The 24,377-nt window shown below is 32.0% G+C and overlaps 1 protein-coding gene across 1 annotated transcript in view; it reads right to left on the bottom strand.

Moving 5' to 3' along the window:
• Positions 1-398: 398 nt before the first annotated feature.
• Positions 399-24,377, bottom strand: part of LOC134724961 (GPI inositol-deacylase-like) — a 144,785-nt gene continuing 120,806 nt past the window's right edge. Inside the window, exons 24-27 of the mRNA XM_063588380.1 lie at positions 17,434-17,563; positions 16,114-16,259; positions 14,608-14,709; positions 399-1,295 (exon numbers count right to left, since the gene is read on the bottom strand). Coding sequence (XP_063444450.1) covers positions 1,106-1,295; positions 14,608-14,709; positions 16,114-16,259; positions 17,434-17,563 — 568 coding nt within the window. The 3' untranslated portion in view covers positions 399-1,105. The remainder of the gene's footprint in view (positions 1,296-14,607; positions 14,710-16,113; positions 16,260-17,433; positions 17,564-24,377) is intronic.

The raw sequence follows: 24,377 nt of genomic DNA, 5'->3' as shown, positions 1-24,377 counted from the left end.
TATACATTCTGTATATACACATTCTGTAATTATTTCTGTACATACAGAATTTGAATAACGTATATACGGAATTCGATTTACGTATATACATAAATCGAATTCCGTATATACAGAAATAATTATGTCTATACGTAAATAAGTATTTTTGACCCTGATTCCGCGCCATATGTGGGTGTTAGTTTTCTTGTTTTCTGTTCAAGATTTGCAAGTTAAAAAGTTAAAGTTAAGATAAGTTGCATATCTCATGTATCTATATTAGTTTGCTACAAACCAAAGAAAAACATTGGGAATTATCAACTATATAAAGTTTGATTACATTGTTTGTTTTTGTGATTTTCACCTTTAATCAACATAACACACCATCTATTCAATTCAATTCAATTCAAAGCTTTATTTTAGTTGGCATGTCACATAACAAATAAACATAAGCTCTTTGAGCTTTTATAACCAACAAATACATACATTTACATTATAATCATACACAATACTAATATTGAAACATAAAATACATTAGTTTAATGTCAGTTATTGGAGTGACAGATTTATTTGAAAAATGTTAATTATATTTGATATAACCTTAAAAATAAATATAACATCATATCTAATTGTATCATATCTTTATTTTCTTTTGAACAGAAAAGGTTTAACTAAGAAGCGTTTCAAATTCGTGGGGTTCTTTGAAATGCTGATTCTAGCAATGTACATAGATTTTGGATATTGGACCATATATATTGATAAATGTCCAATTTCAAATTTTTCAATTCTTTGACCACATTTATTTTGTGTCACAAACCCATGCTGAATTCAAAGCTGCTTTAAGCTTAAATGTTGTGTCCATACTTGCTCAACTGTTCAGGGTTCGACCTCTGCAGGAAAATCCGGTTTGCTGGCTCTCTGACAGCCTCTTGTTTTTATTGGAAGACAGTTAAAATAAATTTTGAGACGAGACACCCTAAAGATGTTTCAATCTTTATGTAGTTTTAATTGCTCAGACTTCAAGAGGGGATAATGTTTTCACTTGACGACTGACAGTGGATGCCTAATGATATGAGAAAAAGTAAAACTGTTGTTAAATAATATTCTTTTATCTAAAACATGTACATAATTAGTCTGATTTTTCTTGTTCTATATCTATATGCTGTCCATTTTTGAAATAATATATTATCCTTGTTATTGCTAACCCAAGTAAGACTGAAGTAACTGCATACACTATTCTGTACATTGATACCATTCCATATAGTAGTAATAACACATTGATCACATATACTCCTGGTGCTACATATAAATAGCTTTCTCTGAAAAAATATATAATAGTAGTCATTAGTAAAAAAACACCCAAAAAAAACATTTGTTTAATTGAGCAATATCAAAGTAAAGGCTCTCAAGAGCCTGTGTCGTCTACCTGTATTTACTTTTCATTTTCAAATCATGTCAATACAAGGTTAAAATCATAATTAATAGTATTATATACTAATGGTTATAAGATATTATAATCAGTCAGGTTCGACTTTGTGAAAATTATCTCCCCATTACGCCAGTGCATTTTTACAGGGTGCTATAAACAGTTTCGTACTAAAAACTAAGGGTTATTCCCCGACTAAAAATAACCATGGAGGGAAACCCCTGTTTATTTACTTAATTGGTGAAAAGTATCATGTTTTTTGTATTTGATTGTAAAAATTAGTTAATTAGCTTTCAATTAAAACAGGTTGAATGATTGAAATAATTTTAAAAATTACATAAAATATACATGTTTTGAGGGGAGACAACACTGTTAACATCCTGTTTTTTTGGCACTGAAAATTGAAAACTTATTTGCAGCCACTGTAGGTCTTTTCAGAGCAGGTAACAGTACCCTGAAACAAGATTTTTTTTTGAAGGGCCAGGTTAAAACCTACAAATTTTATACAGTTTTGAGTATGTAAAATGTGCATGGATCATGTCTTCATGGGTGTGCACATGACCTGGTTTCAAACTTTTTATGTTCAAACTAGACCTTTTTTCCCCATGTTCATTGGATGGATTTGTTTTAATATATTACAGTGACTTGCCTATGAGTGTTACCATTTACCTGTAGCTATTGTTCAACCAGATTTAAACATTGACAATACAATAGGGACATTTAAATTGACCAGTTGGTTTTGTAAGATTTAAATCTACCTGTACAAAAATTTATTCACCTAACCCAAAATTTCAGCATGCTTTTTTCCTGAAATTTTTCTTGACCTAGGATTATACTATCAAAAAATTGAAAGGGTAGAACTATTTATGGTTTTCATTGTTTTAAATCCCCAGTATTGATAATATTTCTAAAATTTACCATAAAATCTGAATCAGTAAAATATTTTGTTAACTGCATATTAATATGTATGAAAATTTAAACTGTTTTTAAATAATAAATGATTCTTTAAATTTATAACCCTCATACATAGTATTGTCCATTTGTCAGTGACACATGAAAGGTGATTTCAGTTTTAATTTTCATTTGAATTATGTGTTGTGCATTTCTTTATAATATCCCTTCAAGATTTTCATTTTGGATTATGATATTTGGTTTTAACAAAAATTTATTTGTTTTTACGAAAAATGGTTAAAAATTGACTATAAAGGGCAATAACTCCTAAAGGGGTCAATTGACCATTTTGGTCATGTTGATTTATTTGTAAATCTTACTTTGCTGAACATTATTGCTGTTTACAGTTTATCTCTATCTATAATAATATTCAAGATAATAACCAAAAACAGCAAAATTTCCCTAAAATTACCAATTCAGGGGCAGCAACCAGACCACGGGGTGTAGGATTAATCTGAAAATTTCAGGGCAGATAGTTCTAGACCTGATAAACAATTTTACTCCCTGTCAGATTTGCTCTAAATGCTTTGGTTTTGGAGTTATTAGCCAAAAACTTCATTTTACCCCTATGTTCTAATTTTTAGCCATGGCGGCCATCTTGCTTGGTTGGCTGGGTAAAGCCACACATTTTTTAAACTAGATACCCCAATGATGATTGTGGCCAAGTTTGGTATAATTTGGCCCAGTAGTTTCAGAGGAAAAGATTTTTGTAAAAGTTAACGACGACGGACGACGATGGGCGACGGACGCCAAGTGATGAGAAAAGCTCACTTGGCCTTTTAGGCCAGGTGAGCTAAAAATCAAATTTGAATGCAAGTAGGAGAAATAATTTCAACACATTCATTATAAATTTTGGGATATATTATTATAATTTTTAAATGGAATATATATCATGGGAATTATCATGGAAATGAAACAAAATGTTAAATTCATAAGGTGAATATAGTCTAATGTAGTTATAAAGTGAAATGAAAAAGTAAAATATTCCAAAATATTCCTAATGTTGGGATAATATGAATGTGAAATTGGAAATAATCATTGTAAAGTTCTGGATCTAATATTGTTTAATTGGAATATGAAATAAAAATTCAATACTGTGGATATAATAAAATCAAGTGATATAGTGAAAATATATGAATAAACTTATCCAAAAAATTTGTAAAGTGAGGATACTCATTTTAAATAATGGAAATAATCAAATATTGCAAAATTCTGTACCTGTTTTTAGGGATATATATATCATGGGAAATTTTACGGAATATTGATATAGAGAGAAAATCTTGTTATACTGTCAAAAGCATGAACAAATATTTGAAAACTTTCATCATGTTTATAAAAATTAGAAAATGCTATAAATTATTTCAGATAAAGAAAATTGAATACTGGATGAGATATAAGATATGTAGAGTAAATAAAATAGTTCATTCAAATATGATTTTGATATTTCAATATGTATATACATTAACAATTTGTACAAGGAACATGTCAAAAACAAATTATTTTGATTCATTTCCCATTAAAAAGCTAAACAGATATTAAAAAAAAAATAATTCAACAATATACAAGAAATCTAAGCACTGACGATCATAGTATTTGGCTATGAAAACATTAAGGAGGAAATGTAGTGAATTATATGATATGCAATTAAATTTCTTTATGAAAACGTCTTGATCTGGCTTGCCTTTTTCTTCAATTTTGAATGACAGTAAAAAAAAATCTCTAAATGTTGTGTTTTTTGGCATTTGAATGATTAATTATTTCAGGGAAAACATCCATTTCCATAACGAAAAGACTAATAGCAATGTTAATTCTTTACCTGTTTTAGGATTCTCTAATAAAAAAATATGAGAAAAGGATTTTTTTTTATCCAATTCACAGTGTTTAGTTAATGTAAGAACATGAAATAAGCTTGTCTTTGTAACAAAAATAAGTGGTAATTTATTCATACCATATAAACTAATTTAGATTGAATGCATATTATGTTATTCAACAAGATTCAAGATTCAAAGTTTTTATTATCCTCAGACACAACAGTGTACAAGAGGTCAATATACATTCATACATAAATAGACGATATATCTATACAGTAATTACAATACAATTATGATAAGCATGTATATATAATATACGACAACAGGAGCTAACACACAATAAACAATCATGCACGTGATTCTCGTGACACATTCATGTGTATATACAGTCAGTCTCTATCATTTGGATTTAACACAATGTCATGATTATGTAAGTTTTTACATATGTATTCAAAAGTGAATAATTATAGATATTTGATAATGTTTTTTAAGAATCTACAAATATTACGATATAATTTTACATTGCAATATGACAGCATTCCAATCATTTTGATCTCTGATGGATTTGTATTGTAATAATGTGGGATAAATTTTTTGCGTAGGTCCACAATTTGTGGATATGTACAAGTAAACATATAATGATATTCGTTACCAATATTAAGGTTACATAAATGACAAATTCTATTTTGTTTAGGGATCTTTGCCCATCTTCCTGTCTCTATAGGAAATTTTAAATTTGAGCATCTTAGCTTACACATATATAATCTATCAGCTACAGTCAATCTAAGTAAATATGGTTCCAGTTTAAATTCATGTTTAAAAAGTCCATAAAATTCCCCCCGAGATGAGCTATTAATTTGCGAGAACCAATTTTGAATAAATTGGTCAGTCAAATTCTGTTTTAGTATAGACTTGAGAATATTGTTATCCATATACATTTGATCATTCCATATAAAACTAAGCCCTGTTTCATCAAAAATAGATTTAACATAAGAAATCCATTTAAAATGTCCTTGCTTACTCTCGTGAAGTTTAAACATAAGTCTATACAAAATACTAGATATTTTGTTACTACTGGATAAAAGGTTGTTCCAAAATAACGCCATTTTCAATTTAATGACAATTTCCATTGGAGAACGTCCAAGTTCTCCATATACCATATAGCTAGGAGTATTGTTTCTTAAATTGAGAATTCTCTTACAAAACTGCAAGTGTATTTTTTCTATACCCTGTTTATTTTCAAATCCCCATACTTCACTTGAGTAAACAAGAATTGGAGTTATAAGTGAATCAAACAACTTTAATTGCAAATCTAATGGAATTGACAAATTTCTTATTTTCTGCAGTAAAGCATACAATGCTTTATTTGCCTGATCCAATAATTTCTTTTTAGCAGTACAAAAACTACCATTATAATTGAACATAACACCAAGATATGAATATGAATCTTGTACATCAATATTTTCACCATAAATATTAAATACAATTTTTGGTTTAAATTTTCTCTTGCTGAATATTACAATTTTTGTCTTGTTTGTATTAATACGAAGTTTCCATAAATTACAATATTGCTCAAACGCTAACAAGGCCTGTTGAAGACCTTCTTCTGTTTCAGACAGTAGTACAGTATCGTCTGCATACAAGATAATTAGGAGTTTAAGAAGACAAGACAATTCTTCTTCACATTTTGCATAAACCTTTTCTAAACAATCGACATTGTTGTCCAACAAGAAACTTTCAAGGTTTTCCAACAAAGATAAAAATTGAAGCCTTGATGCCATATAAATATATTATAAGTTTTAAAAAAACTATCTCAGTTATACCACAACAGTAACAGGTGAAGTAATAAGATAAAAAAACTTCAGGAAAAAGCATGCTGAAAGTTTTGGTTTATAGGTGAATAAAAAACTGATTATCATAAAGATTTAAATCTACCAAACCAACTGGTCATTTTAAATGTCCCTATTGTATTGTCAATGTTTCAATCTGGTTGAACAATAGCTACAGGTAAACGGTAACACTCATAGGCAAGTCACTGTCAAAGTACATATTATTTTTATTTCAACAAAACTAGAGAACATTCTGATTCCATTGATATCTAGTTTTATACAAGAATCTTTATTAATCAGTCCACCACTAAGGCCAGGATTTTTTAATTTGTTGGTTTACGGATCCGCCGACCCGATTTTGCCGATTTCCAGAATAAAAATAAAATTGGCTTTTCAGGCTTTTTTTATTCTCGCCGACCCCAACAACTGCATTATCCCAGGAAAATAATTAAAAATCCTTTTCTCATGAAATGAAATGCATTAATCACTAACAGAAGTGATTACACTTTCTGTTGTGAAAAAAATAAACTTCCAGTTTACGTTTCTAAAAATAGACAAATCAATTATTAATGACCTTGAAATGCCGTTTGCGCAAATAATTTTGCAGAACGAAACCTGTGTTTAAAACCTAATTACACAATAAGTTCGTTTCCCTTATTTGTCATCAGTCCGTAAATTGAATGTTCTCATAGAAATAGACTTGTCCAAATGTGGACCGGTGGAAGTTCAAGACATCAAGTTGAAGTACTGAATTTTAACAAATCATTTGATATTTTCTTGTTTCATAGATAATAAAAAGATATCGTTCATTTGGATAAAAAACGGGAATGCGTGAAAACAAATTATTAAAAAACCTGATATATATTCTCGTTTTTCCAGTGGACGAGTCTATTACGTTTTTGACACGTGTGTTGAAACTTATTTTCGTACGACGTTTTTACAATTTTTTCTTTATCAGTTTTCGTGCTTATGATTATTTACCAAGTTTTAATTAAGAGCTACTGTCATGAATCTGTTTTTCTTGTTTGTGAAATGACGATTTCATTTCGTCTTTGTCCGTGTACCCCCCCTTTTTTTACGGGAAATTATTAGACAGTCATGCGATGTTGGCAGATGTTTACAGTTGAGCAATAATATTTCATCAAACTAAAATTTAAGAATGATGACAAAATAGTATGACAAACATATTATTAGATAGGTGAAATATATTTTTCTTTTGCATATCCGTTTTCTGTCTTGAAAGAATTTTTTTTTATTTTTTTTCCGACCGACCGACCCGACTTTTTCATGGTGAAAATCCGTAAACCAACAAATTAAAAAACCGTGGCCTAAGGGTCACATATGCATGGTCCCTCAAAATATGAAGTCATAGAAAAAACTGTTGATTGCACCCACAATAATGTAAAAGTGGCAGCCATGTAAGGATGACAAGCTGTCAATTAAGCTTTTGTAAACCAATAAAATAGGGACGAAAGTTACCAAAGGGACAGTCAAACTCATAAATCTAAAACAAGGAGAAGGGTCACGAAGGGTAAACATTGGCCCTGATTTTTTATGTTTTTTAAATCCGGCCAAAAAATTACAAATTTCTCATAGAATTACTTGTGATAATACTATTAAGACAAAAATATTTTTTCTGGCACTTTCCTTTACAACTTATGGAGCTATGACCCCTTAAATAAACATTATTTGTATTAAAACATGAATTTTGGTACTTTTTTGCGACAATTTTAATTGTTTTTGGCATAATTAACCTTGGCCGCCACCTACAATCCATAATTTTTTTATGGTGATGAAATCAGACATTTTACCTGGCTGATATAGGATTATCCAATACTCTGAGATGATATATGGTTAGAACTGTCAACAAACATCTTACCTGGCTGATATAGGATTATCCAATACTCTGTGACTTTTTATAGTTAGGACTGTCAACAGACATCTTACCTGGCTATATAGGATTATCCAATATTCTGAGATGATATATGGTTAGGACTGTCAACAAACATCTTACCTGGCTGATATAGGATTATCCAATACTAAAGACAATTTATAGTTATGGCTGTCAACAGACATCTTACCTGGTAAATATAGGATTGCCCAATACTTTAGAAAATTTATGGTTAAGATGGTCAACAGACATCTTACCTGGCTGATGTAGGATTGTCCAATACTCTGAGACTATTTATGGTTAGAACTGTCAATAGACATCTTACCTTGCTGATGTATGATTATCCAAAACTCTTACATGATATATGGTTAGGACTGTCAACAGACATCTTACCTGGCTGATATAAAATTATCCAAAACTCTTACATGATATATGGTTAGGACTGTCAACATACATCTTACCTGGCTGATGTATGATTATCCAATACGCTGAGACTATTTATGGTTAGGACTGTCAACAGACATCTTACTTGGCTGATTTAGGATTATCCAATATTCTGAGACTATTTATGGTTAGGACTGTCAACAGACATTTTACCTGGCTGATATAGGATTATACAATACTCCTACATGATATATGGTTTGGACTGTCAACAAACATCTTACCTGGCTGATATAGGATTATCCAATACTCTGAGATGATATATGGTTAGAACTGTCAACAGACATCTTACCTTCCTGATATAGGATTATCCAATACTCTGAGATGATATATGGTTAGAACTGTCAACAAACATCTTACCTGGCTGATATAGGATTATCAAATACTCTGTGACTTTTTATGGTTAGGACTGTCAACAGACATCTTACCTGGCTGATATAGGATTATCAAATACTCTGTGACTTTTTATGGGTAAAACTGTCAACAAACATCTTACCTGGCTGATATAGGATTATCCAATACTCTGTGACTTTTTCTGGTTAGGACTGTCAACAGACATCTTACCTGGCTGATATAGGATTATCAAATACTCTGTGACTTTTTATGGGTAAAACTGTCAACAGACATTTTACCTGGCTGATATAAGATTATCCAAAACTCTTACATGATATATGGTAAGAACTGTCATCAATTATCTTACCTGGCTGATATAGGATTGTCCAATACTCTGACTATTTATGGTTAGGACTGTCAACATACTTTTCACCTTGCTGATATAGGATTATCCAATACTCTGAGATGATATATGGTTAGGACTGTCAACAAACATCTTACCTGGCTGATATAGGATTATCCAATACTCGAGAGAATTTATGGTTAGGACTGTCAACAAACATCTAACCTGGATGATATAGGATTGCCCAAAACCCGAGACAATTTACGGTTAAAATGTTCAACAGACATCTTACCTGGCTGATGTAGGATTTTCCAATACTCTGAGACTATTTATGGTTAGAACTGTCAACAGAAATCTTTACTGGCTGATGTATGATTATCCAATACTCTGTGACTATTTATGGTTAGAACTGTCAACAGACATCTTTCCTGGCTGATGTATGATTATCCAAAACTATTACATGATATACGGTTAGGACTGTCAACAGACATCTTACCTGGCTGATATAAAATTATCCAAAACTCTTACATGATATATGGTTAGGACTTTCAACAAACATCTTACCTGGCTGATATAGGATTATACAATACTCTGTGACTATTTATGGTTAGAACTGTCAACAGACATCTTACCTGGCTGATATAGAATAATCCAATACTCCGAGACTATTTATGGTAAGGACTGTCAACAGACATTTTACCTGGCTGATATAGAATTATCCAATTCTCTGAGATTATCTATGGTAAGGACTGTGAACAGACATTTTACTTGGGTGATATAGGATTATCCAATTATCTGAGATTATTTATGGTTAGGACTGTCAACAGACATCTTACCTGGCTGAAATAGGATTATCCAATACTCTGTGACTATTAATGATTATCACTGTCAACAAACATTTTACCTGGCTGATATAAGATTGTCCAATACTTGAGGCAATTTATGTTTAGGACTGTCAACAGACTTCTTACCTGGCTGATATTGGAATGTCCAATACTCTGTGACTATTTATTGATAGGACTGTGAACAGACATCTTATCTGGCTGAAATAGGATTATTCAATACTCTGATACTATTTATGGTTAGAACTGTGAACAGACATCTTACCTGGCTGACAAAGGATTGTCAAATACTCTGTGACAATTTATGGTTAAGATGGTCAAAAGACAACTTACCTGGCTCATGTAGGATTGTCAAATACTCTGTGACTATTTATGGTTATCACTGTCAACATAAATTTTACCTGGCTGATAAAGGATTGTCCAATAATTGAGACAATTTATGGTTAGGACTGTCAACAGACATCTTACCTTGCTAATGTATGACTATCCAAAACTCTTACATGACATATGGTTAGGACTATCTTACCTGGCTGATGTAGGATTGTCCAATACTCTGAGATGATATATGGTTAGCAACAGACATCTTACCTGGCTGATATAGGATTGTCCAATACCCTGTGATTATTTATGGTTAGAACTGTCAACAGACATCTTCCCTGGCTGATATAGGATTATACAATAATCTTACATGATATATGGTTAGGACTGTCAACAAACATCTTACCTGGCTGATAAAGGATTGTCCAATACTCTGTGACTATTAATGGGTAGAACTGTCAACAGACATCCTACCTGCCTGATATAGGATTATCCAATACTCTGAGATGATTTATGGTTAGAACTGTCAACAAACATCTTACCTGGCTGAAATAGGAATATCCAATACTATGTGACTTTTTGTGGTTAGAACTGTCAACAAACATCTTACCTGGCTGAAATAGTAATATCCAATACTCTGTGACTTTTTGTGGTTAGAATTGTAAACAAACATCTTACCTGGCTGAAATAGGAGTATCCAATACTCTGAGATGATATATGGTTAGAACTGTTAAAAGACATTTTACCTGGCTGATATAGGATTATCCAATACTCTGAGATGGTATATGGTTAGAAAAGAGGGACGAAAGATACCAAAGGGACAGTCAAACTCGTAAATCTAAAACAAACTGACAACGCCATGGCTAAAAATGAAAAAGACAAACAGAAAAACAATTGTACACATGACACAACATAAAAACTAAAGAATAAACAACACGAACCCCACCAAAAACTAGGGGTGATCTCAGGTGCTCCGGAAGGGTAAGCAGATCCTGCTCCACATGCGGCACCCGTCGTGTTGCTTATGTGATTACAAATCTGGTAAATAGTCTAATTCGATTCGGTAGGTCAAATTCATGAAAGGGAAGGGGATTGAAGTTACGATGTAAGGAACATATCCGATATCATTTGTGAAACGGTTATTCCATAACTGTCAACCAACTCGTGATGGCATCCGTAAAATTTGCGAAGGGATGATTTCAACTTCACCATTTGGAACTCTTGGTTTAATAGCTTCCTTGTGAGCAGAAACCCTCTATCAAGAAAATCATGATAGGAAATGCAAGCACGGGAATATCGTATCAATTGGGATATATATACCCCGTATGCAGGTGCTGCTGGAATGTTGCTACTTAGAAATGGAAAGTTCACAATTGGAAAGCTGAAATCATCTCTTTTGTCGTAAAGTTTTGTCTTCAACCGACCATCATTGTCAATTTCTAGATGTAAGTCAAGATATGAAGCCGACTTAACTGTATCTGTAGTATCCTTTATCTCCAATTCGATCGGATAGATGCGATCCACATAGTCACCAAATTTTGAATTGTTTAGTGAAAGAACGTCATCTATATAGCGGAAAGTAGAGTTAAAGGATATTGCTAACTTCTTATCTTTCTTCCTAAGAAGTTCCTGCATGAAGTCAGCCTCATAATAATAAAGAAACAAGTCAGCAAGTAGAGGGGCACAGTTTGTTCCCATTGGGATGTTTGTTCCCATTAGAACTGTCAACAAACATCTTACCTGGCTGATATAGGATTATCCAATACTCTGAGACTATTTATGGTAATGACTGTAAACAGACATCTTACCTGGCTGATAAAGGACTATCCAATACTTTGCGACTTTTTATGGTTAGAACTGTCAACAGACATCTTACCTGGCTGATATAGGATTATCCAATACTCTGTGACTATTTATGGTTATCACTGTCAACATAAATTTTACCTGGCTGATATAGGATTATCCAATTCTCTGACATTATTTGTGGTTAGAACTGTCAACAGACATCTTACCTGGATGATATAGGATTGTCCAATACTCTGTGACTATTTATGGTTATCACTGTCAACATAAATTTTACCTGGCTGATATAGGATTGTCCAATACTTGGAAACAATTTATGGTTAGAACTGTCAACAGACATCTTACCTTGCTAATGTATGATTATCCAAAACTCTTACATGACATATGGTTAGGACTGTCAACAGACATCTTACCTGGCTGATGTAGGATTGTCCAATACTCTGAGATGATATATGGTTAGCAACAGACATCTTACCTGGCTGATATAGGATTGTCCAATACCCCAAGATTATTTATGGTTAGATCTGTCAACAGACATCTTACCTGGCTGATATAGTATTATACAATACTCTTACATGATATATGGTTAGGACTGTCAACAAACATCTTACCTGGCTGATATAGGAGTATCCAATACTCTGAGATGATATATGGTTAGAACTGTCAACAAACATCTTACCTGGCTGATATAGGATTGTCCAATACTCTGTGACTATTTATGGTAATGACTGTAAACAGACATCTTACCTGGCTGATATAAGATTATCCAATACTCTGTGACTATTTATGGTTAGAACTGTCAACAGACATCTTACCTGCCTGATATAGGATTATCCAATACTCTGAGATGATATATGGTTAGAACTGTCAACAAACATCTTACCTGGCTGATATAGGATTATCCAATACTCTGAGATGATATATGGTTAGAACTGTCAACAAACATTTTACCTGGCTGATATAGGAGTATCCAATACTCTGAGATGATATATGGTTAGGACTGTCAACAAACATCTTACCTGGCTGATATAGGATTATCCAATACTCTGAGATGATATATGGTTAGAACTGTCAACAAACATCTTACCTGGCTGATATAGGATTATCCAATACTCTGAGATGATATATGGTTAGAACTGTCTACAAACATCTTACCTGGCTGATATAGGATTATGCAATACTCTGGGACTATTTATGATTTGAACTGTCAACATACATTTTACTTGGTTGATATGGGATTGTCCAATACTCGAGACAATTTATGGTTAGGACTGTCAACAGACATTTTACCTGGCTGATATAGGATTATACAATACTCCTACATGATATATGGTTTGGACTGTCAACAAACATCTTACCTTGCTGATATAGGATTATCCAATACTCTGAGATGATATATGGTTAGAACTGTCAACAGACATCTTACCTTCCTGATATAGGATTATCCAATACTCTGAGATGATATATGGTTAGAACTGTCAACAGACATCTTACCTGGCTGATATAGGATTATCCAATACTCTGTGACTATTTATGGTTATCACTGTCAACATAAATTTTACCTGGCTGATATAGGATTATCCAATTCTCTGACATTATTTGTGGTTAGAACTGTCAACAGACATCTTACCTGGATGATATAGGATTATCCAATACTCTGTGACTATTTATGGTTATCACTGTCAACATAAATTTTACCTGGCTGATATAGGATTGTCCAATACTTGGAGACAATTTATGGTTAGAACTGTCAACAGACATCTTACCTTGCTAATGTATGATTATCCAAAACTCTTACATGACATATGGTTAGGACTGTCAACAGACATCTTACCTGGCTGATGTAGGATTGTCCAATACTCTGAGATGATATATGGTTAGCAACAGACATCTTACCTGGCTGATATAGGATTGTCCAATACCCCAAGATTATTTATGGTTAGATCTGTCAACAGACATCTTACCTGGCTGATATAGTATTATACAATACTCTGAGATGATATATGGTTAGAACTGTCAACAAACATCTTACCTGGATGATATAGGATTGTCCAATACTCTGTGACTATTTATGGTTATCACTGTCAACATAAATTTTACCTGGCTGATTTAGGATTGTCCAATACTCTGTGACTATTTATGGTAATGACTGTAAACAGACATCTTACCTGGCTGATATAAGATTATCCAATACTCTGTGACTATTTATGGTAAGAACTGTCAACAGACATCTTACCTGCCTGATATAGAATTATCCAATACTCTGAGATGATATATGGTTAGAACTGTCAACAAACATCTTACCTGGCTGATATAGGATTATCCAATACTCTGAGATGATATATGGTTAGAACTGTCAACAAACATTTTACCTGGCTGATATAGGAGTATCCAATACTCTGAGATGATATATGGTTAGAACTGTCAACAAACATCTTACCTGGCTGATATAGGATTATCCAATACTCTGGGACTATTTATGATTTGAACTGTCAACATACATTTTACTTGGTTGATATAGGATTGTCCAATACTCGAGACAATTTATGGTTAGGACTGTCAACAGACATCTTACCTGGCTGATATAGGATTATCCAATACTCTGTGACTATTTATGGTTAGAACAGTTAACAGACATCTTACCTGGCTGATATAGGATTGTCCAATACTATAAGACAGGAGATGGACAGAACTGACAAAACTGACATCAACTTGTTAGAATCGTCCAGCAGGATAAATGAATACCTGTAGTTAACACAATTTTACTTAAACAACATATTAAAACTTATATTTGTATGTTCCAACATGAAGAATTTTAATTTGTGAGGCAATTTCTTAAAAAAATTTTTTTTGCTTTTTTGTTTTGTTTTTGTTTCTGTTATTTCATTGTTTTCTTCTTAAAGATGATGTGTTTCCATCGTTTTAAGTTTGTAACCAGGAATTTTTTTCTCTCAATCCTTTTATGACTTTCAAAAAGTGGTATTCTACTGTTGCCTTTATTTATTAAGAAGAGAAAATTGCAGACATCTCTCTTATTTTGTTGTTTAATTGTGAGTAAATATTTCATTACAAAAAAACATTTTCTGTATTAGAAAACACAAATACCTTCACTAATAAATGTAACCTAAATCATGAATAAATATTGTTATTATACCTCAGTATGTTTTTTTCTATATAAAAATGATGGAATAGTTGTGCTATTTGATTGCACAGACTGCACAGACTATTTACCAATCAATAGTTTCAAAGATTATAACCCAGGTTAATAGTTTTATAATAAAATTTTCCATACTTTTTAAGGCTTATTTTTCATTGGACAATAATGACCTCATTAACTATTCTGCTTGGATGTGTGTGCTTGGCAACTTCAAACTCTAATATTCTAATCAATCATAATTTCACTTACAAGAAGAATTTTATAAATGAGAAAATAAATCTACTCCACGCATTTTTTAATATGGGTCTGTCGTCTGTGTTTGGTGTACTTTATATCTAGAATTCATTATATGCACCGACAGTTTAACACAAATATTCCTATAATTTTTATATCACAACCAGTCCACTGATACAGAAATTTTCAGAGAGTACACATCAAAGGAAAAATGCACAAATTACCTATGCTTATTCTTATTATTGAAAGCATCTCATTTATTGTCTTTATGTTTTTTTTGTAATCTTGTTTGGATTTAATAAAATATATACTCTACTGTATAGACCAGAATGCCTTTTCCCCCCGTCTTTGGATTGGAGCTACCACTTGTATTACTAGACAATCTTTTTTCAGAGGAAGCTTCACATCTGAAAAATTCTTGTTAATGTTTGTGTCATTTTGGTCTTTTGTGGATAGTTGTCTCATTGGCAATCATACCACATCTTCTTTTTTATATTTTACCCTCTTTCTTTTTAGAAATAAACATCCAACACTGTCCCCAGAAGACTGAGAACATTGTTCTCATGACTACATTTTCTCTCTCTTTCAAGTTTCTCTTCACCATTCATTCTGCTATTTATTCTTTTGCAGTCATAAATCCTCCAATAAGTGGATAACCCACATCTGTTGTCATCTAACTCCACTAAGACAATCATTCATTCACAAACACTATTGAATTTTATTCAGAATGTGATATTATGTAATACAAGAAAACTTACCTCAAATTTTTAGCCCAGGAAATTGAAGCAGGAAAACTAAGCACAACTACCCACAAGAATATTAGTAGTATAGTAACACCAAAATTAAACTTGGTAGCAATATTTCCATTGTTTGATACTCTTGTTAAGTGACAAAGTCTTGCTAGCTGAAAAAAGAAAAAAGACATCATTTCAAAAAATTTAATAGGGTTCCGTGGAACCCAGTGTCTCGCCTACTTTTGCTGTTAATCACACACTCAACAAAAATGATGAAAAAAATCAATAAAAATATTCCTCTTGATACTATCTTTTTATTGTCAGAAGCTTCTGTCCATGTTTGATATAAATCAAGGATACTTTAAAATCTTAAAAATGTTCTAAAAACTTTAACTGCAGACTGTATGTACTGTTAACTGGAAGAAAAACTAAGTCCATTTATAAGTAAAATACAAAAAAAATAAAATTTTATTTTTACAAAATTTACTTCTGGATACTATCTTATGATCATAAACAAGCTTCTGTTCAGGTTTGGTACAAATCCAGGATAATTAAAAAAAATTATTAAAATTTTAAAAACTTTAACCACAGAGTGAATGTCATGTTTCACGTAAGAAAAAACTAAGTCCATTTATAAGTAAAATACGGAAAAAAAGGAATTTATTTTTACAAAATTTACTTCTGGATACTATCTTATGATCATAAACAAGCTTCTGTCCAAATTTGGTACAATTCCAGCATAGTTTGAGAAAGTTATCAAAATTTTAAAAACTTTAACCACAGAGTGAATGTAATGGTTCCTGGCAGAAAAACTAAGTCCATTATAAGTAAAATACAGAAAAATGGAATTTTATTTTTACACAATTTATTTCTGGATATTATCTTATGAACATAAACAAGCTTCTATCCAAGTTTGGTAGAAATCCAGGATAGTTCAAGAAAGTTATTAAAATTTCAAAAACTTTAAACACAGAGTGAATATTTGTGGACCCCACCGACTACACCAACGGAATGTTACGGATCGCTATGTCTTGCTTTTTCGACTAAAGTCAAAGGCTTAACAAAAATGTTCAACATAAAGTATGTACTTTCAAATGGAATCCATCAACTGGCATTAATTTGTTCATTGATATGTCTGTCAACTGATGGTGAATTGTTTGATGTGTAAAATACCAGCAGGTTCACTTGTGCTCTTGACTCTTTATTATCCAAATAGCATACAAAAATGTTCTACCTTAAAATAAAGATAGTTTAACAGTAATTATTGCCATCTTGAACTTTTGATAGTAAACTTAAGCCATCAGTTCATTCAAATTTTTTACTTAGTTTTTTCTTTAGACTTACCTGTATAACAAAACAAATATAAGATATGATGATTCCTAAACTTCCACACAGTATACAAGATGTCAATATTGCTAGTGTCAGCAGTAAAACTTTTATCTTCTTACAAAAAGTAAATAAAAGTGATGGAATCCTGCAAAACATGAAGATATTCATTATATTATTTATTCTTTTTATGGGGTTTAAACAGCTTTTAGTCCCTAATAATCAGAATAATCCTATATAATCAAATAATGTTTCAATGCATCTTGTTAATGACCAACAAGAAAATACATGGTTTAGAAGGAATCTTAATAAATAGCAAATACATATACATATGAAAACCCCTGTGACTAACTATCATTCAATTCAACTTCATTATCACTGAACTAGTATATATTTGTTTAGGGGCCAGCTGAAGGACACCTCCAGGTGTGGGAATTTTTCGTTACATTGAAGACCTGTTGGTGACCTTCCGCTGTTGTTTTTTTCTATGGTCTGGTTGTTGTCTCTTTGATACATTCCCCATTTCCATTCTCAATTTTATTCAATTCAACTTACCGGTACTATGACTGACAAGAAAATTGGGAATTTTAACTTTCCTAAAAATATTTGAACATTCTCACCTGATATTTCATTTGTCATAATGAACATTTTCCATCAATAAGGTTCTCCACAACTTTTATGATATTTGTATTATTTGAAAATAAACAGTGCACACACTTAAATGTCTTGCCTGTTTTACTAAACATGAATGTTTTTATGTTGAGTCTTAAATATAGGATTTTACAATAAAACTTTAACACTATCAATGATCAGTGAAAATGAGGTCAAGGTCAGAAAAACTTAGCTAGACAGACATGTACACTTTAAGATCATTCCATACACCAAATAGTAATGCTTAAAGAATACAGTATCTAAGAAACAGATTTAATAATAATAAAAATTAAAGAACCTTAGTGAGCCCGCTCACATACCCCACGTCCCCACATTGTCACTGGAGAAAGAAAATAACTGTAAGAAAATAAATTGTGTAAGAAAAAAAATTTAATCATAATTTCCTGTCGATATGCACATCTACATATGTCCTTATTATCTACAAAGTTTCATGAAATTATCTTGTGTGGTTTCAGAGGAGTTGCGATGACAAACTGTTGCAGTAGTACATTAAAGTAAATAAGTTCAAAGGGGCTTTACTCCTAGAAAAAAAATCTAATTTCCTGTCGATATGCACAACTACATAGTATGTCCTTATTATCTGAAAAGGTTTCGTGAAATTTTGTTGTGTGGTTTGAGAGGAGTTGAGATGACAAACTGTTGCAGTAGTACATTAAAGTAAATAAGTTCAAAGGGGCGTAACTCCTAGAAAAAAAATTGAATCGCAATTTCCCGTCGATATGCACAACAACATAGTATGTCCTTATTATCTGAAAAGGTTTCGTGAAATTCTGTTGTGTGGTTTGAGAGGAGTTGCGATGACAAACTGTTGCAGTAGTACATTAAAGTAAATAAGTTCAAAGGGGCGTAACTCCTAGAAAAACAAGAGGCTCTCAAGAGCCTGAATCGCTCACTTTAATTTTTTTGGTTAAATCTCTCATCAATGATTATTTTGGCTTTCCAATTTATTTAAATGTTCTTTGAATCATCCTATTTTCTTCAAAAGCGAAAAAAAAATCATTTTCTCCTATGTTCTATTTTAGCCATAGGAACTATGTTTCTTGACATACAAGGAAATAAAATATAAAATTTATACTAGATACTCTGAAACTCATTTAGCCTAAGTTTGGCTGAAATTGATACAGCAGTTTCAAAGGAGAAGATTTTTTAAAAGTAAGTCAACATGATGAACAAATTGTGAAAAAAGTCTTTAAAGGGCAATAACTCCTTAAGGGGTTAAATTGACTTATTTGTAAATCTTACTTTGCTTAACATTTTTGCTATAAACAGTTTATCTGTATCTATAATAATATTCAAGATAATAACCAAAAACTGCAAAATTTCTTTAAAATCATCAAATCGGGGCATTATACCTGCAAAACCAGTTACCCGATTCGGCTGAAAATTTCAGGACAGGTAGACCTTGACCTAATAAATACTTTAACTTCTTGTCTTATTTGCTCTAAATGCTTGAGTTTTTGAGATATAAGCCAAAAACTTCATTTTAACCTGTGTTCTATTTTTAGCTATGACAGCCATGTTTTTTTACGAAATAGAAAATAAAACACAAACTTTATTTCATACACCCTACTGATCATTTAGTTGAATTTTGATTGAATTTGGTTGTGTTGTTTCAGAGGAGAAGATTTTTTTAAAGTTAGCAAATATGATGAACAAATTGTGAAAAATTGTCATTAAAGGACAATAACCCTTTAAGGGGTCAATTGACAATTTTGGTCATATAAACTTATTTGTAGATCTTACTTTGCTGATCATTTTTGCTGTATACAGTTTATCTTTATCTATAATAATATTCAAGATAATGACCAAAAACTGCAAAATTTCCTTAAAATTACAAATTAAGTGGCAGCAACCCAACAATGGGTTGTTTGATTCATCTGAAAATTTCAGGGCTGATAGATCTTGACCTGATAAACAATTATACCGATGTCAGATTTTCTCTAAATGCTTTCGTTTTTGAGATATAAGCCAAAAACTGCATTTGACCCCTATGTTCTATTTTTAGCAATGGCGACCATGTTTGTTGATAGATCGAAACTTAGGATACAATTTATAAACTAGATACCCTAAGGAACATTCAGTTAAATTTTGGAAGTATTTGGCCCAGTAGTTTCAGAGGAGAAGATTTTTGAAATAGTTTACGAAGACAGACGACGACGGACGCCAAGTGATGGCATAAGCTCACTTGGCCCTTCGGGACAGGTGAGCTAAAAATTGAATCGCAATTTCCCGTCGATATGCACAACTACATAGTATGTCCTTATTATCTGAAAAGGTTTTGTGAAATTCTGTTGTGTGGTTTGAGAGGAGTTGCGATGACAAGAAACAGGACTGACAGACTGACTGACGGACGGACGGACGGGTCAAAAACATTATACCCTCTGCAACCCGTTGCGTGGGGTATAAAAAGTATTGAGTTCCATTTAACCACCTTGTTGTTCATGTCTATCTGTCAAAGGACGATAACTAAAAAATACTTTTTTTATTCTTTCAAATTTTTATTTATACCTTGGAGAATCCCAGCAGTTTCCAACATAACTAATATATTTCAGGGTCATATATGTATTAAAAATTGCTTATTAACTTGTCCAAGACATTGTCAATACAAATCAATGAAATACGTTTCATTAAAATTTGGCACAATTGTACCGGTGAGAGCCCTCACAATGAAATTTTCTATACATTTAATATTTCCAAGGGGAATAACTCTTTTAAAAATAATTGATCTGTACTGATTTTTATCTTAGACATTACTGATATAAACCTTCTATTAAAGTTCTAAAATTTTTTTAGAAAGATCTGTACACATGACGAAACTAACAAGATGCAATTTCTTCTATAATTGATATAACCCAAGGGCATAACTCTTATAACAAGAACAGTGAAATTGGGGGTAAAACTCTAATTTGACATTAAAATTAAAAAGATAATATCATACGGAACATGTGTACTAAGTTTCAAGTTGATTGGACTTCCAATTTCATCAAAATCTACCTTGATCAAAAACTTTAAGCTGAAGCAGGACAGAGGGATGAATGGACAGATAAACAGAAAACTCACAGACCAATAAACATAATGCCCCTAGATGCTGTGGGGCAAAGCAATTGTTGATAGGCACTGATTTTATATCTTATCTGAGACAACACTGATATAAACCTATTTTATAAGTTTTATAAAAATCTTACAAGAATTGAGGATGTGAAAGTGCTAATAAGACCCAACCAGCACCTGGTATTTATATGCCCCCTTCAACACTATGCACAGTATCAGACAAACTGACAGACAGACAGACAGATGAACAGGGTGTCTATGTTCCCCTCAATGCATTGCAAGAAAACTTAAACATTGATCAATGAAATATGAAAATGTGGTCAAGGAAGATGATACCTGCCAGACTTAAACCAAATAAAGTTGACCTCTTTCTTTTAGTATTCAAAATACAGACCAAAACACAACAAGAGGCTCTCAAGAGCCTGAATCGCTCACCTTAATTTTTTTGGTTAAATCTCTCATCAATGATTATTTTGGATTTTCAATTTATTTAAATGTTCTTTGAATCGTCCTATTTTCTTCAAAAGCGAAAAAAAAATCATTTTCTCCTATGTTCTATTTTAGCCATAGGAGCTATGTTTCTTGACATACAACAAAATGAAATATAAAATTTATACTAGATACTCTGAAACTCATTTAATCTAAGTTTGGCTGAAATTGATACAGCAGTTTCAAAGGAGAAGATTTTTTAAAGTAAGTCAACATGATGAACAAATTGTGAAAAAAGTCTTAAAAGGGCAATAACTCCTTAAGGGGTCAATTGACAATTTTGGTCAAATTAAATTATCTGTAGATCTTACTTTGCTTAACATTTTTGCTATTAACAGTTTATCTGTATCCATAATAGTATTCAAGATAATAACCAAAAACTGCAAAATTTCTTTAAAATCATCAATTCAGGGGCGTATTATACCTGAAAAACCAGTTACCCAATTCGGCTGAAAATTACAGGACAGGTAGACCTTGAACAAATAAATACTTTAACATCTTGTCTTATTTGCTCTAAATGCTGGAGTTTTTGAGATATAAGCCAAAAACTGCATTTTACCCTGTGATCTATTTTTAGCCATGACAGCCATGTTTTTTGACAAAATAAAAAATAAAGCACAAACTTTATTTTATACACCCTACTGATCATTCAGTTGAAGTTAAGTTGAATTTAGTTGAGTAGTTTTAGAGGAGAAGGTTTTTTAAAGTTAGCAAATATGATGAACAAATTGTGCAAAATTGTCATTAAAGGACAATAACCCCTTAAGGGGTCAATTGACAATTTTGGTCATATTAAGTAGATTTTATTTGTAGATCTTACTTTGCTGATCATTTTTGCTGTTTACAGTTTATCTTTATCTATAATAATATTCAAGATAATGACCAAAAACTGAAAAATTTCCTTAAAATTACCAATTAAGTGGCAGCAACCCAACAATTGGTTGTTTGATTCATCTGAAAATTTCAGGGCTGATAGATATTGACCTAATGAACATTTTTACCCCATGTCAGATTTGCTCTAAATGCTTTCGTTTTTGAGATATAAGCCAAAAACTGCATTTGACCCCTATTTTCTATTTTAAGTAACAGCGGCCATGTTTTTTGACGGATCAAAAATCAAAGCACACACTTTTTGCAGGATATACTAAGGAACAATCATGCTAAGTTTTAACCAAATCCATTCAGTAGTTTCAGAGGAGAAGATTTTTTAAAGTTAGCAAATAGGATGAACAAATTGTGAAAAATTGTCATTAAAGGACAATAACCCCTTAAGGGGTCAATTGACAATTTTGGTCACATTAACTTATTTGAAGATCTTACTTTGCTGATCATTTTTGCTGTTTACAGTTTATCTTTATCTATAATAATATTCAAGATAATGACCAAAAACTGCAAAATTTCCTTAAAATTACCAATTAAGTGGCAGCAACCCAACAATTGGTTGTTTGATTCATCTAAAAATTTCAGGGCTGATAGATCTTGACCTAATGAACATTTTTATCCCATGTCAGATTTGCTCTAAATGCTTTCGTTTTTGAGATATAAGCCAAAAACTGCATTTGACCCCTATGTTCTATTTTAAGTAATGGCGGCCATGTTTGTTGACGGATCAAAAATCGAAGCGCACATTTTGTGCAGGATATACTAAGGAACACTCATGCTAAGTTTTAACCAAATCCATTCAGCAGTTTCAGAGGAGAAGATTTTTTAAAGTTAGCAAATAAGATGAACAAATTGTGAAAAATTGTCATTAAAGGACAATAACCCCTTAAGGGATCAATTGACAATTTTGGTCATATTAACTTATTTGTAGATTTTACTTTGCTGATCATTTTTTTCTGTTTACAGTTTATCTTTATCTATAATAATATTCAAGATAATGACCAAAAACTGCAAAATTTCCTTAAAATTACCAATTAAGTGGCAGCAACCTAACAAGGGTTTGTTTGATTCATCTGAAAATTTCAGGGCTGATAGATTTTGACCTAATGAACATTTTTACCCCTCTTCAGATTTGCTCTAAATGCTTTCATTTTGAGATATAAGCCAAAAACTGCATTTGACCCCTATGTTCTATTTTAAGTAACGGCGGCCATGTTTTTTGACGGATCAAAAATCGAAGCGCACATTTTGTGCAGGATATACTAAGGAACAATCATGCTAAGTTTCATTCAAATCCATTCAGTAGTTTCAGAGGAGAAGATGTTTGAAAAATTGTTAACGACGACAGACGACGACGACGAGGACGTCGACGGACGCCAAGTGATGAGAAAAGCTCACATGGCCTTTTAGGCCAGGTGAGCTAAAAACTAAACAATGAATAAAAACCATGAAAATAAGGTCAAGGTCAGATAGTATTAGGTAAATTGACAGCTGCACCATGAGCGCATGATACACCCATCGCATTTTCAAGGAATTAAGTTCAATTACTTCTCAATGTCATGTCAGAAACTTATGAAATTCAAAAGGAATCTTAGGTCAATGGAAATTACCAATTCACTTAAGTTTCATGATAAATGCTGAAAGCGTTTTTGAGTTATTGCATGAAAACTTGAAAATCCCCCTTTTTTAATGAATAAAACGTGATAACTAAGAAATGTAAAATCAAAAATTTATAAAAAAACGAAAGGGAGCTCATGTCAATAGATATAAACAGTTCACCATAGTTTTATGCAAATGGGTTTAAGTGTTTTTGAGTTAATGTCTGACATGTTTTAAATGTCCGATATGTTGATGACGGAAGGACAGAT

The sequence above is a fragment of the Mytilus trossulus genome, chromosome 7 (assembly GCF_036588685.1).
Source record: "Mytilus trossulus isolate FHL-02 chromosome 7, PNRI_Mtr1.1.1.hap1, whole genome shotgun sequence".
NCBI lineage: Eukaryota > Metazoa > Mollusca > Bivalvia > Mytilida > Mytilidae > Mytilus > Mytilus trossulus.
This window is presented reverse-complemented; position numbering and strand designations above follow the sequence as displayed.